The 15,770-nt window shown below is 41.4% G+C and overlaps 1 protein-coding gene and 2 long non-coding RNA genes across 14 annotated transcripts in view; 2 read left to right on the top strand and 1 right to left on the bottom strand.

Annotated features, from left to right (window-relative positions):
* The window catches only part of LOC141765594 (uncharacterized), a 371,017-nt gene that overhangs the window by 166,547 nt on the left and 188,700 nt on the right, over positions 1–15,770 (bottom strand). The gene's annotated exons all lie outside the window — the stretch shown is intronic.
* Positions 1–15,770, top strand: part of LOC141765593 (uncharacterized) — a 101,023-nt gene that overhangs the window by 62,806 nt on the left and 22,447 nt on the right. The window lies entirely within an intron of this gene.
* Positions 1–15,770, top strand: part of ndrg4 (NDRG family member 4) — a 73,835-nt gene that overhangs the window by 45,317 nt on the left and 12,748 nt on the right. For 10 of the 12 annotated variants that reach the window (XM_074631653.1, XM_074631654.1, XM_074631657.1 and 7 more), the window contains 3 exons: positions 10,349–10,454; positions 15,085–15,205; positions 15,533–15,595. In XM_074631653.1, the coding sequence (XP_074487754.1) occupies positions 10,349–10,454; positions 15,085–15,205; positions 15,533–15,595 (290 nt within the window). Of the gene's footprint in view, positions 1–5,513; positions 5,741–10,348; positions 10,455–15,084; positions 15,206–15,532; positions 15,596–15,770 lie in introns of those variants that run through there. The other 2 variants (XM_074631664.1, XM_074631665.1) reach the window with 2 other exon arrangements.

Raw genomic sequence — 15,770 nt, forward strand, 5'->3', positions numbered from 1 at the left:
TGGGTTTTCGTGAGTGTGAATGGTCGTCTGTCTCTATGTGTCAGCCCTGTGATAATCTGACGATTTGTCCAGAGTGTACCGCGCCATAGTCCAATGTCCAATGACCCCGAATGGGATTACAGATAATGGGATGGATGGATGGATGGATGGATGGATGGATGGATGGATGGCCTGCACAGGATAAGCCAAGAACATGAACACATGGATGGGAAATGACAGTGTGTCTGAATAATAGCAATGAGTCACTGATTACTTGGCTGAGATTAACAGCTTTCAAATTTAAATTTAAAGCGTTAATTTGAAATGTTCTGGGACCAGTCCTCCCACACTTTGGAGTTTCAAGGTGCGCCGCATTTCAGTTTTGGAAATATCCTCTGTCTCAAAAAAAAAGAGGCAATATCTTCCTAATGTGTGGAGGCAAAACATAGAGAGAAGGGAGCTATAACAAATTGATCGGATTTGTACAAACCAACCAATGTATTTATTTTTTATAGCAACACCCACAAATTAAATTTGTGATCTAGTTAATCTTACAAAAAGTTTAAGCTTCAGCCTCAGTCCGAATTATTTGTTTTCCCTTTAATTTAATGCCTTATTGTTATTTATTTATTTAATTTTATTTGCATTCTAATTGGAAATATATTAAAAAGGAACAAAATAAATTACAATATAATATAATATAATATAATATAATATAATATAATATAATATAATATAATATAATATAATATAATATAATATAAATATTAACATTATACTCTCAAACTTATAACTTTTTATGAACCATTACGTAATCAGTTGTAGAAGTTCTCTTTTTTTTCTTTTTTCTTTAAGCTTCACGCATGTAACACCTGCTGGTTTATTTTAGTCAGACATGTGCTGAGTGTCAGACAGGAGTGATGAGACGTTTCTCACAAAACACCTCTCTTTGGCACTTAAACTTCACACTTCAAGGTCTCAAAAAATAACACTCCATTTGAAGAGCACTGTTGTTTCTGCTGGCTTGCTCGCTGGCTGCCTGTGAGATAAAGGATGCTCTCTCTATCTCATGTATAGCATTCATTGTTGAAGTAATTAATACCTTTTTTTTAAGACATTCATGTTCATGTCTCATAGCTAAACTGTGAAAGTTGTCATTTTACCAAAAGCATTGCCTCATTGCATACTTGGGAACCTGCAATATTTAGTGTACAGACTATTCAATCTTTTATGGCGCTTATGTCAGGGAACTTATGAACATCTTCAGCAGAATGCATTGTCATTAAAAGCTGTGAGGAATTACAGAATTTTCAGTCAAAAGTATGTTTATTTGAGATTCATTGAATTTCAAATGACATTTTTTTTTAAGAATTGACGAAGCATAAGCATTTCATAGGAAATTATCTTAAGAACATGCTTAATTAATCCAATCCACCATAAAAGATGGAATACAGGGTGTGTGTGTGTGTGTGTGTGTGTGTGTTATACGGTATATTATATGAAAATGAGGTCTCCCCATATGCAGTTTGAGGTTTGAGAGTCTAAATTAGCAGACAAATATTGTCATTTTAATGCTTAATTAAACAGTTAATTTTAATACCACCCATGGTTATTTGTTAATTACTGCAACAAAATGGTTAATTCTGCTCCTCATTAATGTAATGGAGGCACATGATGGCAGCTAGTGTGGTTGTAATGCTGTTATATGCTACACATATATACTGTATATACACTGATCAGCCGTAACATTATGACCACTGACAGGTGAAGTGAATAACATGGATTATCTCGTTACAATGGCACCTGGCAGTGGGTAGGATATATTAGACAGCAAGTGAACATTTTGAACTTTGAACTTTTTGTTGGAAGCAGAAAAAGGACCTACCAAAAGTGGTCCAAGGAAGGAAAACCGGGGAACCGGCGACTGGGTCAGACCCGAGGCTCATTGATGCACGTGGGGAGCGAAGGCTGGCCCGTGTTGTCCGATCCAATAGAAGAGCTACTGGAGCTCAAATTGCTGAAAAAGTTAATGCTGGTTCCGATAGAAAGGTGTCAGAACACAGTGCATTTGTGTTTTGTTGCGTATGGGGCTGCGTAGCCTGCAGACCGGTCAGGGTGCCCATGCTGACCCGTATCCACCGCCAAAAGCGCCTACAACGGGCACGTGAGCATCAGAACTGGACCATGGAGCGATCTGTCCGATCTGTTTGCAGAAATGTACGATGCCAACATTTTTCCTGGCGACTGGGTTGGGTAAAAAACTGGCAGGTGACATTGTGTGTGTGTGTGTATCTGGGTCGGGGAGTGTTACCTGTTATGGCACTGCATATATAATAGTTAAAGCATCAGTAGGCGAGATTGGAGCAAATATGTTTAAAAAAAGTAATTTTTCTAAAACGGTCGCTATATCGTGACAGTAGTACATGAAACAGGTAACTTGAAAAGAATCATGATCCTCTGTGTCCTCCGCTGCTCCTAACAGCATCTGTAAGATTTCACAGACCGAAGGAAAACAAGCAGTCAGAGCTGATCTGAGATCTGCTGTCCATCTGCTGTCTCTGAGAGCCGGCTGTCAATCACTCGCGAACTCCAATCAAACGGTCAAACTAGGCAGCGCTGATCAAATATGAATCAATATTCTGTTACGTTAATGCCTATTTCTCTCCTCAAATGTTTTCAGAATCATCTTGTAGTGTACTGTTTAGCTGTAAAATGAGAAAGTTTGTGACCCGGCAGCCATGTTGGAAATCTCTTGGAGGAACGCCAAGTACACATGACCGGAGCACAGCCAATAGGAACCCTCTCTCTCTGAAATGACCTGTGATTGGTCAAAGTCTCCCATCACGGGCTAGATATTTTAAAGCCTGAAAACAGAGCCATGAGGAGGAGTAGAAGTCTAGTTTTCTCTCAGAACACTTGAATTACAATATGCTGAAAGGTTATTATGGAATTTTTGCCCAATGATGCCAAAAATATACTGACTACTGCCACTTTAACAAGATAGGAAATGGCAGCCTTACTGGAGAAAGTACTAACATACATAGCTGCTTAAATGGAGAGAAAAAAAGAGAAGAAACCCCTGCGGACATAATTTTGATATAATATAAGTCAATGCTAAACATGTGTTAAATTATATGAAATTAAATTGCAGTGCCAGTCGTTATCCCCCACAGTTACACCTACTCTGTTTTGTTAAATCCAGGCTTAAATATCTTTCTGATATCAATCTTTGTTCAAACTCCCTCCTGCCCATCACTGCTCATTACATGCTTGCTGGCGGAGGCTGTATGTTTAAAGTAGACGGAGAAATGCAGAGTCAGCAGGGAGAGAGAGATAATCTCCTCTGTGGAGGAAAGGGGGACAAAGTCAGAGAGAGAGAGAGGAAAGGAAAGAAGAGTGGTGGCGTTTCAAGTTGAGTCAGCACACTCAGTGTTCTATCAACAGGAAAGGGGGATAGATGGAGAGAGAAAAGAGGGGATAGAGTGAGAGACAGACGGGGTTGAAGAGGCAGGACAAAGGGCCGAGCACCAGAGAGCAAAGAGAGGGAGACTCTGATTTGTGTGTGTCAGTGAGAGTGTGTGTGTGTGTGTGTGTGTGTGTGTGTGTGTGTGTGTGTGTGTGCGTGCTGTAGTCAGTATGATAGTCACCATTATAGTCATGTGAATATGCACGTCAGCAAACCTCAATATTATATTTTATTTCAACTGGAGTTATACTTCTGAATGTTAAAGGTTCTTCTTAGTAGGCCCTGAGCAAACTGAGCGTTAGTTTATTACCTCCGCCAAGGCCTTAGGCCTAGGAAGGAGGTTAAGTTTTCAACGGCGTGGGTTTGTTGGTTGTTTGTTTGTTTGTCTGTTAGCAGGATTACTCCAAAAGTCTGCAATGGTTTTGAATGACATTTTTTGGAGGGGTGGGGTGTGGCACAACGAACAATCCATTAGATTTTGGTGGCGTCCGGATCATGATCCGCATTCAGGAACAACAACTGTAGATTCGGTTTGTCTGCACGGACACGGAAGATCCTGATTTAATTAAGGACAGCTTTGAACCACAGAACCCTCCGTGCTTATGTGCACATCAAACGTGTTGTTTTGATTAATTATTCTACACAGTTCCTTCTTCGCATCAACAGGCATTTCGCTCCGCTTATAACTCCCTCAGGACCATCCGTTCCTTCTTTCACCCGGTGTCTCCATCCTGGCCTATACGTCGTCTGAGCTCCACAATTTGAATTAGCCTGAGACAAAACAGGTTAAAAAATAATGTACGTATAGGACCAGACAACAATATGTTTCCTCTGAGGGAAACTCCCAAACTGTCAGTGCGTGTCATGACGGGCATAGCCCTGTGATTAAAGGAGGTGAATGTGATAAATCATGATTGTCACGGCCTCTAATGCATCCACCTATAATAATGCCTTCTTTTTGATTCCACTACGTGCTCAAATGCGCCACAGGTGCACCAAGTTAGCCATCCTGATGCGAACGCTTATGGTGCGTGCATATTAGCGTGTGCCCGTGCGCGTGCATGAACGTGCGGTACGATTAAGTGTCCAGATTTGCGGTTTTGATAATATGGTCACCCTAGCCTATAGCCAGCTGGGAACATGCCAGCTCTTGCCAGTCAAAATAGCTGTTTATTAAAAAAAAATAGCTGTTTATTCCCCTCTTGCATTTTGTTCTCAAGATTTTATGTAATTTATTAATGCAATTGTAATTTTAATTAACCTTTATTAAACCAGGTAAATGCAACACTGGAGAGATCATAAAGCCCAACACTAAAGGGATCAAATTCTTCTCCATATTTACCGTAGACTGATAATGAACTATGTTCATCTCAGAGCCGCAACCTGGTATCGCCCTGAAAAATAAACGCCTAGGAACACTTGCGTGCCGCAACGGCGTTGCTCTCGCAGTTTGAGCGCGCCTTGCATTGTCTACATTAACAATAATGTTGAGAAGCCGGAGTCCTGAACAGTCTGAAGTCGCCTATTAGATATTAGGTAAAGTGTAGAAGCTGTTGCAACAAACACATAGTGATGATTCTCCTCTGATTCTTGTTCACTGCTGCATAACTTGTTATGTCCAGGCTAACTGCAGACTTACAGTGCAGGTCTCCTAATATATCTAAACATTTGACTTCATCACGGATAATTCATAATAATTAGATTGATAATTGTTTTTGCCAAAAGTCTTTACAGCAGCCCACTGCTCCTAAGGATGGGTTAAATGCAGAAGTCAAATTTCTTGTATGTACCTGTATGTATATAACAAATCTAATCAAGTTTAATTTTAATAAAAAAAACAAAATCAAGGTTGCTGAGGTAAACAGAAGAAACAGTGAAGCAGAAAATCTAGAGCAGTGGTGCTGATGAGAGAGAGAGAGCCTTCAGACTAGAGACTGACACGACAGCTGACCAATCCTGTGCAGGAGAGGCAGCACTCTGAGCCAATCAGCTCCAGCCTGCCCCACACCCTGTCTGTGGTGCCTATAGAGTGTGAGGAGAAAGGGGGCGGGATGGGAGGAGAGCAGCAGCTCTGAGTTTAAGAGTCTGGGTGGGAGTAGTGTGGAGCAGACAAAGACACTGCAGCAGACAGCAGCATCTACCATCCAGCTCTCCATCCTATAGTCAGTGCTCACCAGGAACCTAGTCCCTTAAAACAGGAGAGGCCTGGCTGCTTGTCTGCCTGTCTGCACCCTCCTCTTCTTCGTCAGCTGAGAGTACAGTTACTGTGGAGCCATGCCTGAGTGCTGGGACGGGGTGAGTGGCAGGGAGCAGTGTGTGTGTGTGTGTGATTGGTTTATTTAGTGTGCGTGTGAGATTTGATCTGGTATGTTAGAATACATTTCTTGGTCTTTACAAACTGTCTGGTGATGGGTTTGAGCTGCTTCTATTTGCCTTTAAATGTTAAAGTTGGTATATTTCTTTCTAAAAATAATGATAATAATATTCTCATCCAATTTGCTGTGTTACAATGACTATATAGAATACTGTCTGTTCGGTCTTGAAAAGGAGAAACTGCAGCGTAATGTGTTAAATGATGGCTCATTGTTTGGCCCACTGACACACTTAAGCTCGCTAACACAGATGCTGTGTAATGCACCGATGCACATACCTCTGCAGATAAACACATGCATGTGTGTGCGTGTGTGTGTGTGTGTGTGTGTGTGTGTGTGCGTGCATGGGTGTATAGAGGAAGTGTTAATCCCTCTGCAGTATCATCCATTTTGGCAACCTTGAGTAAAGGTGTGTGTGTGTTTGTGTGAGGAATGGAAGAGTGCTCTGAGGTCGACTAAATAAAACACATCCCACCAATCATGTTGCTGTGGAGCATCGAAAAAGCTGTGTCTTATTTTGAAAGATGGAATTTTCCACGTCCACTGAGAGGTATTGTAAATTCCCCCTCTGAGTTTTCCTCCTGGACGTCTGAAGGTCATCATGTGTTTGTGAAACGTCTCCTCGTATTTACCAGAATCCAGTCACAGAAAACAGACTGTGCACAAAGCCCCTGATGCAGTAACTGCCTCAAATTAGAATGCTGATTGCAGATAACACTGATGTTGACGCAGAAATAATAGAGAGATAATCTGTCTGGATTAATTCATTAAAGCTGGCTACATGACTATCTGCTGCTGGGAGGGGGGGTGGTGGGGGTGTTGTGCAGATTTTTGGCAGTTGGCTGCATCCATAAGTGCTGTTAGTTTCTGTAAGGTGAGTCATTTAAATGGCTCCATAGTAAAGTGTATTGTGTTGCAAACAGCAGATTGCTATTGAGAGATGCTGCAGATTGGCAGCGGCAGGTTGACTGAGGATTCTCAGTCAACTGTGTGAAAACATACAAAGGGAGGACAGTAATGATGCATCTCTGTTTGTTTGCTTTTAATTGGAGTATACAGACAGGAATGTTAGAAATGCTTCAGGGCATTTCACCGCCTACACCAGGCATAACAATCCCAAAACACCAGTCTGCCGTGTGTTTGTGTTTGTGTGTGTGTGTGTGTGTGTGTGTGTGTGTGTGTGTGTGTGTGTGTGTGTGTGTGTGTGTGTGTGTGTGTGTGCGTCTACATTGCGCAGCTCATGGTAACACATATCTCCTACCTCCATTTTGAGTTTGGCTGTCTCTGACCAGCGGATGCTGACAAAATGTGGGTCATAACAAGAGAGGTTTGGATACGCAACAAGCCAACTGTTTGCAGCCAGTATGAGCCATTAGAGATCTCTGCTTTCATATTATGCCAAATCATTTAAAAATGATTTAACAATCCGAGGAAAAAAAGCAGAGCACTTGCTATATACTCTTCTTTATTTGGATGTTGTGGATTTAACCAGGGCATCATTAATTTGCTAAAAGCAAAATCCTAAATAGATCATTTAAATGATTGTCTGGTACTTTGGGCAGTCCCAGAATATATAGATATAACCCCCATGCCTAGCTACACTAATGCCTCCAACATGAGTCATATGAATCATTATATTTTGTTATAAGTAGATGAGTTCTAAAATACCTCATTCTGACCTTTCATTCAAATTTTCTCCCATTTAGCTTTCTGTTTGTGCATGTCCACTTCCAAATGTTTCATCTTAAAGTCTGTGTAAAGAACAAGTAAAGAAAAAATTTGTTATTACTAGGGCTGTCAATCGATTAAAAATGCGACTCTCATGTGACTATCGCGATAGTCACATGATTGTCCATAGTTAATCGCACTTAATCGCAAATTATCTGTTCAAAATGTACCTTAAAGGGAGATTTGTCAAGTATTTAATACTCTTATCAACATGGGAGTGGGCAAATATGCTTGCTTTATGCAAATGTATGCATATATATATTATTTGAAATCAATTAATGACACAAAACAATGACAGATATTGTCCAGAAACTCACAGGTACTGCATTTAGCATAAAAAATATGGTCAAATCATAACATGGCAAACTGCAGCCCAACAGGCAACAACAGCTGTCAGTGTGTCAGTGTGCTGACTTGACTATGACTTGCCCCAAATTGCCTGTGATTATTATAAAGTAGGCACGTCTAGTGGGTACCCAGAATCCATTTTCATTCACATATCTGGAGGTCAGAGGTCAAGGGACTCCTTTTGAAAGTGGCCATGCCAGTTTTTCCTTGCGACAATTTAACGCAACAAGCTAGTATGACATGGTTGGTACCAACTTAGGTTTTCTAGTTTCAAATGATCTTCACTCTAGCTTTAAAACTGAGCTCCCTACAACCTAAAAATCGCAAGTTAATGCGATAAAGAAATTAGTGGCGTTAAAACAAATTTGCGTTAACTTTGACAGCCCTAGTTATTACCCACCCAGCCAAATTTGAATGATTAAGTATTATAATCAGGCATTAAAATTAAACACTCTGGGCGTGTCCGCTGAAGGCTCTGAAACCATGCCCAATTGTGGGTGAGGGTTGATATTATGTGCATTTACAGTATATGCGGTCAAGTCTAGAAGGTAGCCCGTAAATTGCAAAAAACTTGCAAAATCTTGCAAAAACTCTCTCAGGACTCGCTGCCCGATGACCTATTGTAGACTTAACTATTCAAGGTTAATGCCTAACCTTCAATCAAATTCTGATAGTGAAATCTATCCACTGTTTTACAGCCACAACAGTTACGACGTAGTAGGCTACAAGCCCCCAGAAAGTGTGCCAGGCTTTGAAGCAAATTTTCGTAGTGGCCAAACTGTGGAATTACAACTTCCGTGTCCATCAACTTCCCAGTACGCCCACTTAAATAGCCCTTATTTAAATCATTTACTAATAGCCAAATCCAGAGTTATTTTCCTTCCTCCGTTCATGTGAATGAGACCCAGACCGAGGCTGGAGCGAGGGCTGGAAGGCGGGGTTAAACGAAAAGCTACTGCGCCTGTTCTGAGGGCCAAATGGATGCAGAAGATCGTTGGAAGATCTGGGTACTTTAGTACTCAGCAGTCGAGCCATTTTGGCTTCAGGGCCACTAAGGAACTTTTCATAGAACGGGAGCCCGTCTCCAACACTGTATCCAGTTCTCTTTATAAATCCATGGTAGGCTACGGCGGTGCCTATGATGTAAACACAAGTTAATTAACTTGGTTGTGATTGGCCAGTGAACCCAGTCCTGGAACACGCTCACAGCACGATGTCATGCACAATGATGGACACACAGAGAAACAGACGGGGCCGGACAGCTGGTAAAAACTTTATGGATTTTTCGATGGTATCCCAGATGTCCACTACACCGCTGCTAGCAAACTGTAAGCTGTGGCAATACGTGTAACTTGTGATTGAGTCGGAAAACCACTGACGCTATGTGTGTACAGTATATAGTGTTAGGGAAAGGGTTCTGCTAAGGATGGCTCCAGTGTGTCATCGAACCACGTTCAGACCCACCCAAAAAAACCTGAAATCGAAAATAGAGAAAAACTGTTTTACGGTCTAACTCTACAGTTTTTTCCACATATTTTCAGCACTTATTTTCGAACATGTATAATGTTTACACAAACAAATCTCTGATTTTACTTTATGCTGAATTTTTATATTGATTTCCAATTCCCATTTTTTTTATTTTTTTTATATCCAAACTGTTGTCAGGGTCTTTCAGGCGACAACCTCCGATCCTGAAAAGTGAAGCCAATGCTGAAGTGCCTTAAACTTGCATTCTTTCTAACAGCCAGCAGGGGGCGACTCCTCTGGTTGCAAAAAGAAGTCTGATTGTATAGAAGTCTATGAGGAAATGAGCCTACTTCTCACTTGATTTATTACCTCAGTAAACATTGTAAACATGAGTTTATGGTCTCAATCGCTAGTTTCAAGTCTTCTTCAATACAGCATGATGTTCATTTAGTAAATTATGATCCCATTTAGAGTCAAATAGACCATAAAGCAGGGGATGCTTTAGGGAGTGGCTGCCTTGTGATTGACAGGTCACTACCACGGCGTTGTCCGGTCTGGGAGTTGTTCACGTTTTTGTCTTTAGACTTTAACCCTTTCACAGTGTGTTTTCAGTTCATGAAAGTAAATTGTAACATTTTGGTCGCCTAAAAATGTCTTATTCAGCGTTCGGTCTTACTTATGTCTTGTGTCACTTATGGTTCCAAAAACCCAAGATGGCGACTCATGATAGGAGTTTGTAAATCTTTGATATAATATGCCATTTGCAACACTGCCGATTAATGAGGAACAATCCTGCATGGACTGTGTGTTAATGGTAAAGGAGCATTCGACTGAAGTTCAATAACAGCGATGTGTCACGTGTCACAATGTGAAACACTAGAGATCATGGATCATGTTTTCTGTTTTTTTCGTGAGAGGATTCTCACTACAACAGCTGACTGTGTGTGTGATCACCAGGTGAGTGAGAGTGTGTTTGTGTGTTTCACAGGAACATGATGTCGAGACCCCTTATGGGATGCTGCATGTGGTGATCCGCGGGGCACCCAAAGGAAACAAGCCCGCAATCCTCACCTACCATGATGTGGGACTGAACCGTGAGTATTCACGCAAAATGTGTGTGTGTGTAGTGTGTGTGCGTGTGGTGTGTGTGCGTGTGCGTGTGCGTGTGCGTGTGCGTGTGTGTGTGTGTGTGTGTGTGTGTGTGTGTGTGTGTGTGTGTGTGTGTGTGTGTAGGTGGCTTGACAGATGTTCCAGGCTTTTTGGCAAGGTGTTTCTGCACTTATCAGAGGTGATAATTGGCCTGTATGCCGCATCATTCCTGCCTGTCTGCACTTTGCTAGCACACACACACACACACGCACGCACAAGCACACGCATATGCACACTAGCAGTTTTAGAGTTTAGTTTCAGCAGTGTGGAGAATTTGTATTTTTTGCCCTGGATATTATGAAAAACATTTTGTTGTACCTGAGGTGTTAAAATGTAAAACATTATATAAAAATAAATAACATAAATATATGTATACATTATATATAAATTATATCAGTTTCCTGATATGAATTAAGGACAATTTCTCGTCATAACAATACAACACAACACAAAAATCATCTCAAGCTCTATGTTGAAGTCTAAAAGCTGAGTCACAACCTGATCTATATGCCAGCACTTAATGCACGCTGAGTAGTCAATAATTTAATAACAGGAAGGATGATATATATACCTGTGTATGGGAGAGGACGGATAGATATAAAGCTAAAAGCAGAGGAGATAAACAATGAGAGAGAAAGAAAGGCTCTGAGGGGGGGTTGTCTTAAAGTGGAATAAGTGGCAACATAAATAGAAAAAAAGAGGAAGAGATGAGGAGGTAAATGAAAGGGTGTGTGAGAGGCATCGATGAAATGTAGGTCAGAAAAACATCCCCATCCTGTGGAGAGAGGCGGGCTGGGCGGTGCCAGCGGCGCTGCTTTGATGGGTGGAGGTGGGATAGGGACGCTGGGGGGGTTTGGAGGATATTCAAAGTGTGTCATGGACTCTGCTGACTGCTGGTTTGGTTTGGCTGCAGATGTCTGTTGTCTGTCCCACCTCTTTCTTTCTGTTATTATTATCAAGCTGGTCTCATACAGTAAAACAATACACAATACAACACAAAGCAACCCACTTCAGCAAGAAAACAATGAACAATAAAGACAAAATACAGTAATAGAGAACAAACAAGAAAGAAAAACAGGGTATAATAGACTAAAGAATACAACAAAGAGCAGAAAAGAACTTGTATTTTGCTGCTGCAGCCGAACCACGAGGCTATTCGTATTCACAGCCAGTCACTAAATCACTCGACTGAGGCGCGGCGCACTAATCATAAAGGATGGAGGAGGGGAGCGAGCGATACAAGGAGGTGCACTGAAAAAAAAAAACATGAAGGGAAAGAGAAAGAGATTAGAAGTGTGTGTGAGAGAGAGAGAGAAAGAAAGAAAGAAGACAGAGTGATTTAAGAAGTAGAGAAGAGGTCAAGGAGCAGAAAAGATGAGGGATGATAGAAAGAGAGAGAGTAAAAGGAAAGTAGGTCATGGAGTCAGTAGGAGTGCAGACTGCGAGCACTGACCAATGACTCAGCGTTTACCGATGAGATAGTGGGAGAAACTTCTCACCTCGGTCCTTGCGGAGCATCACCATGTCTGTGCTCATAACAAGCCCCAAAAACTGGAGCCAGCGCCGTGGCAAAGATTAGGCGCTTCACCTTCCTGACCTCCCCCTACTTTTCATCTCTAACCCAGTTGTCGTGCTAATTGGTCCGTTAATTAACAGCGCTCAGTCAGAGCCCGAGGAGGAACCGATGTGGCTGCGTGGTTTCACCGAGTCTGACACGCATGGGCTGAAAGTAGGCCAACTGCAGAGCCATGTGGGAGGAGGGCAAATGCAGAGCTCACATCCCTTATACATGTAGCTAATTCAGTACACAATATTCAAAATTTTCTATACTCGTTCAGGAAATAGAGCTCTAAAGTTTGAGAGACATCCTCAGTGAGTCACTTTCAAAATAAATCTCTTTTTTTAAGAAAGACAAGAAAAGAGATTATTAATTAATTATGTTCAAGAATACTGCAGAAACCACCATCGTAGCAAATTGTTAATTTATTTCTTCTTAGTTATGTAATTAAAGGGACTATTTGTAACTTTCAGAAATGCTTGTTAACAGCGACACCTGTGGCCTTGAAATCAACGAAAGTCAGCGTCGAGCTCGCGCTTGCTCGCTCTAAATAGACATGAACGAGCATCGCTCAAAACAGTGAGGCGACACACGTCAGCTAAAAGCACAATATCACTCTATATTTCAGCTGCTTGGCAGTAATGTTAGCTGACCAGACGAAGGTCTCTCCATGAATCAATGCTGATACTAGTGTTGGCTTGTACAAGACAGAGGTTTCCCTTGTCTTGTGAAGTGACGGGGCTCCTCAACGAGTTACGTTATCGCCTCCCGACCGCAGCCGGCAGCCGCAGGGAGACACCGGCACCCGGTCGGTAACGAGACGACAACGTAACTCGTGGAGGAGCCCCGTCACTTCACAAAACACGGGAAACCTCTGTTGGACTGGAGGAGCTGCAGTATTTATTTCTGCACAAACGTCCCCTGTACATTCACTAGATATTCTCAGAGCTAAACTAACTCTTCTGCAGTGTGGAGTGAGCGCGCGTTCACGTCTAGTAGAGGTGGAGCGAGTACGCGAGAACGCGCGCTTTGTCTGAGTGAAGGTTAGCAGGCAGCGGAGACGAGGCCCCGATCACGCGAACGCGCATATGCGAACGCGCATGTGTCCCGACTCGGTACATTTATACGCTTAAAAAGTTACAAACAGTCCCTTTAATGTAATCTGAAGAAGAAAAAAAAGATTATTTTTATTTGATCTATTCTAACTTTAAATGCATAGGCTGCTATTTGGAGCTTAGAACCCTAGGACCCAAATACATTGTTATATAAATTATTATTTAAAAAGCAATAATTAAAAGAAAAAGCAAACAATGATATGAAGTCATTAATAATAAATTGATTGAAAAAGTCATGAAAAATTGGAATGATAGAATAAAGCACCTGTGAGCTCTGATGTGTGCAGGGGCCCCAGTTGGTAGGACGAGGGTTAAAGATTAGCTCATTGACAATGAGGAATCATATATGATTACTTTAATGATAGTACTGAGACACAACACTTACCATTTTATGACAAAATACACTGTTACACAGGCTGTGCTGCTCTGTGCTAGCATCTATGTTCACTTGCAAATGTTAACCAGTTTATTTTTATTTTTTTTAATATGCTCCAGCATCAGAAACACTCTTTATGATATCACAGTCAGAATCACTGAGTAAGTGGAAGCTGATTAATTCTCTAAACACGTTAGCTAACGCTGGCTAGCAAGTTTTGTTGGCTTGTTTTTTTTAACAATGGCCGAATAAAAGACAATATGAAATCTTCACATCGGGGTTCTGCATCGCACTGTCTGGGTTTTTTTTCACAACAATGACCCGCTAGCTATACATTAGAGGGATCAGAACCGAGTCTATAGCAACGGTCTGTTATACATAGCAACAGTCTACTATAAAGAAATAACAGTCTGTAGAATGCTGTAATTGACCAATCAGAATCAAGTATTCAATAAAGCTGTGTAGTAAATATAGATACGTTTCTCTGTAGTCACTCATTCTCTGGAAGCGCAAGTCACATAAAACGTCTAATTTTAGTACAATACCTAAGGACCTAAGAGGCATAAAGGACAAAGCTTGACTTTTTTAAATAGTTACATTCTTCGTGAAACACGTTTTAAATGTGGAATTTCAGAGCATGGAAGTAGGATGAAGTTTCTCTTTTAAATTATTTTTTGTCCAATACAAGTTTGTGACGCCGCCGCCATTGTGAAATCTGGTGAAGGAACGCCAAGTTCCGGTCACATGACCGGAGCACAGCCAATAAGAACGCTCTCTCTCTCAATGAAATGACCTGTGATTGGTCAAAGTCTCCCGTCACGGGCTAGATTTTCTAAAGCCTGAAAACAGAGCCATGAGGAGGTGCAGAAGTCTAGTTATCTCTCAGAACACTTGAATTACAATATGCTGAAAGGTTATTATGGAATTTTTGCCCAATGATGCCAAAAATATACTGCCTACTGCCACTTTAATGATCGGGTCTGATAACTGTTTTTAGAGGTAGGCAGGTGGTTTACCAAGAGTGGATTTAAAGATAAAATAAAGTAAAAGTACATCTTCCTTTATTGACCTGTTCATCTGACCCTAACAAGGCAAACAAGCGTATTCCAAGACATTTTTCTTTTAATTAGAGACCTGAACATAATCTTTACTTCATGTTTGCCATATCAAAAAATACCACATTACCATATAATGTATCTCATAGTGTCAGTTCTCTGTTTGAAGCGGACATGAATGAAGGTTATATGACATATTAAATCTGTCGGAAGGAGTCTTTGCCTTCTCCTTCTGGCACGGCATCAGTTGTACAGATGGTCACCTTCAAGGTCCTCTCTGAGTGTGGCGCATCTCTAATGTGATCCTCTGCTCTCATCCCTCCATCCTCACCTCCTCCTCCTCCTCCTCCTCCTCGCCTTGCCCTTTGCTGTCTTCCTACCTCCCTCTCACGTTTCTTCCATCCTATCTCTCCATCCTCTCACCCCACGTTACCTCTGCTCATTTCCTCTCCTCCCTCGCGTCGACCACAGACAAGCTGTGCTTCAACCCTTTCTTCAATAATGAGGATATGCAGGAGATCACCAAGCACTTTGTGGTTTGCCACGTCGACGCCCCGGGACAGCAGATTGGAGCGTCACAGTTGCCACAGGGGTACAAAACACACACACACACACATGAAAAAAATACAGTACAGATACAATCACACGTTTATTCACTTGACCAGACATACACTTGATAATAACCAATGAATGGATAATTATTTATTAGTTAATATGCGTTAACTCTCTGGTTGTCAGAGGATTAGGCTATTGGTGAACAGATAATGTTGCAGTTAACATTATGTTTAGGTAGTAATAATCATAACTGATTTGAATGCATTGTGATTATGAGTAAAAACAGATGATTTTAATGCACTGATCACACACAGCATGCATGTGGAGCAATGATGACCAGAAGTTGTGTCCTTTCTCTCCACAGGTACCAGTACCCTACCATGGACCAGTTGGCCGGGATGCTGCCCACTGTGGTGCAGCACTTTGGGTTGGTGTTTCTACTACATCTGTCCCCTTTGTGTTACAAACAAAATCAGCATTGTTATCTGTTCAACTTCCTTATTTACACCAATACTTTTAGATATTTAGTATTACATTCAAAATGATCATGAGCATGTCATTTCAGTTCAGTTAAAGGTTTTGGTGTGTAGGATTTGGCGGCA

The sequence above is a fragment of the Sebastes fasciatus genome, chromosome 4 (genome assembly GCF_043250625.1).
Source record: "Sebastes fasciatus isolate fSebFas1 chromosome 4, fSebFas1.pri, whole genome shotgun sequence".
NCBI classification, from domain to species: domain Eukaryota; kingdom Metazoa; phylum Chordata; class Actinopteri; order Perciformes; family Sebastidae; genus Sebastes; species Sebastes fasciatus.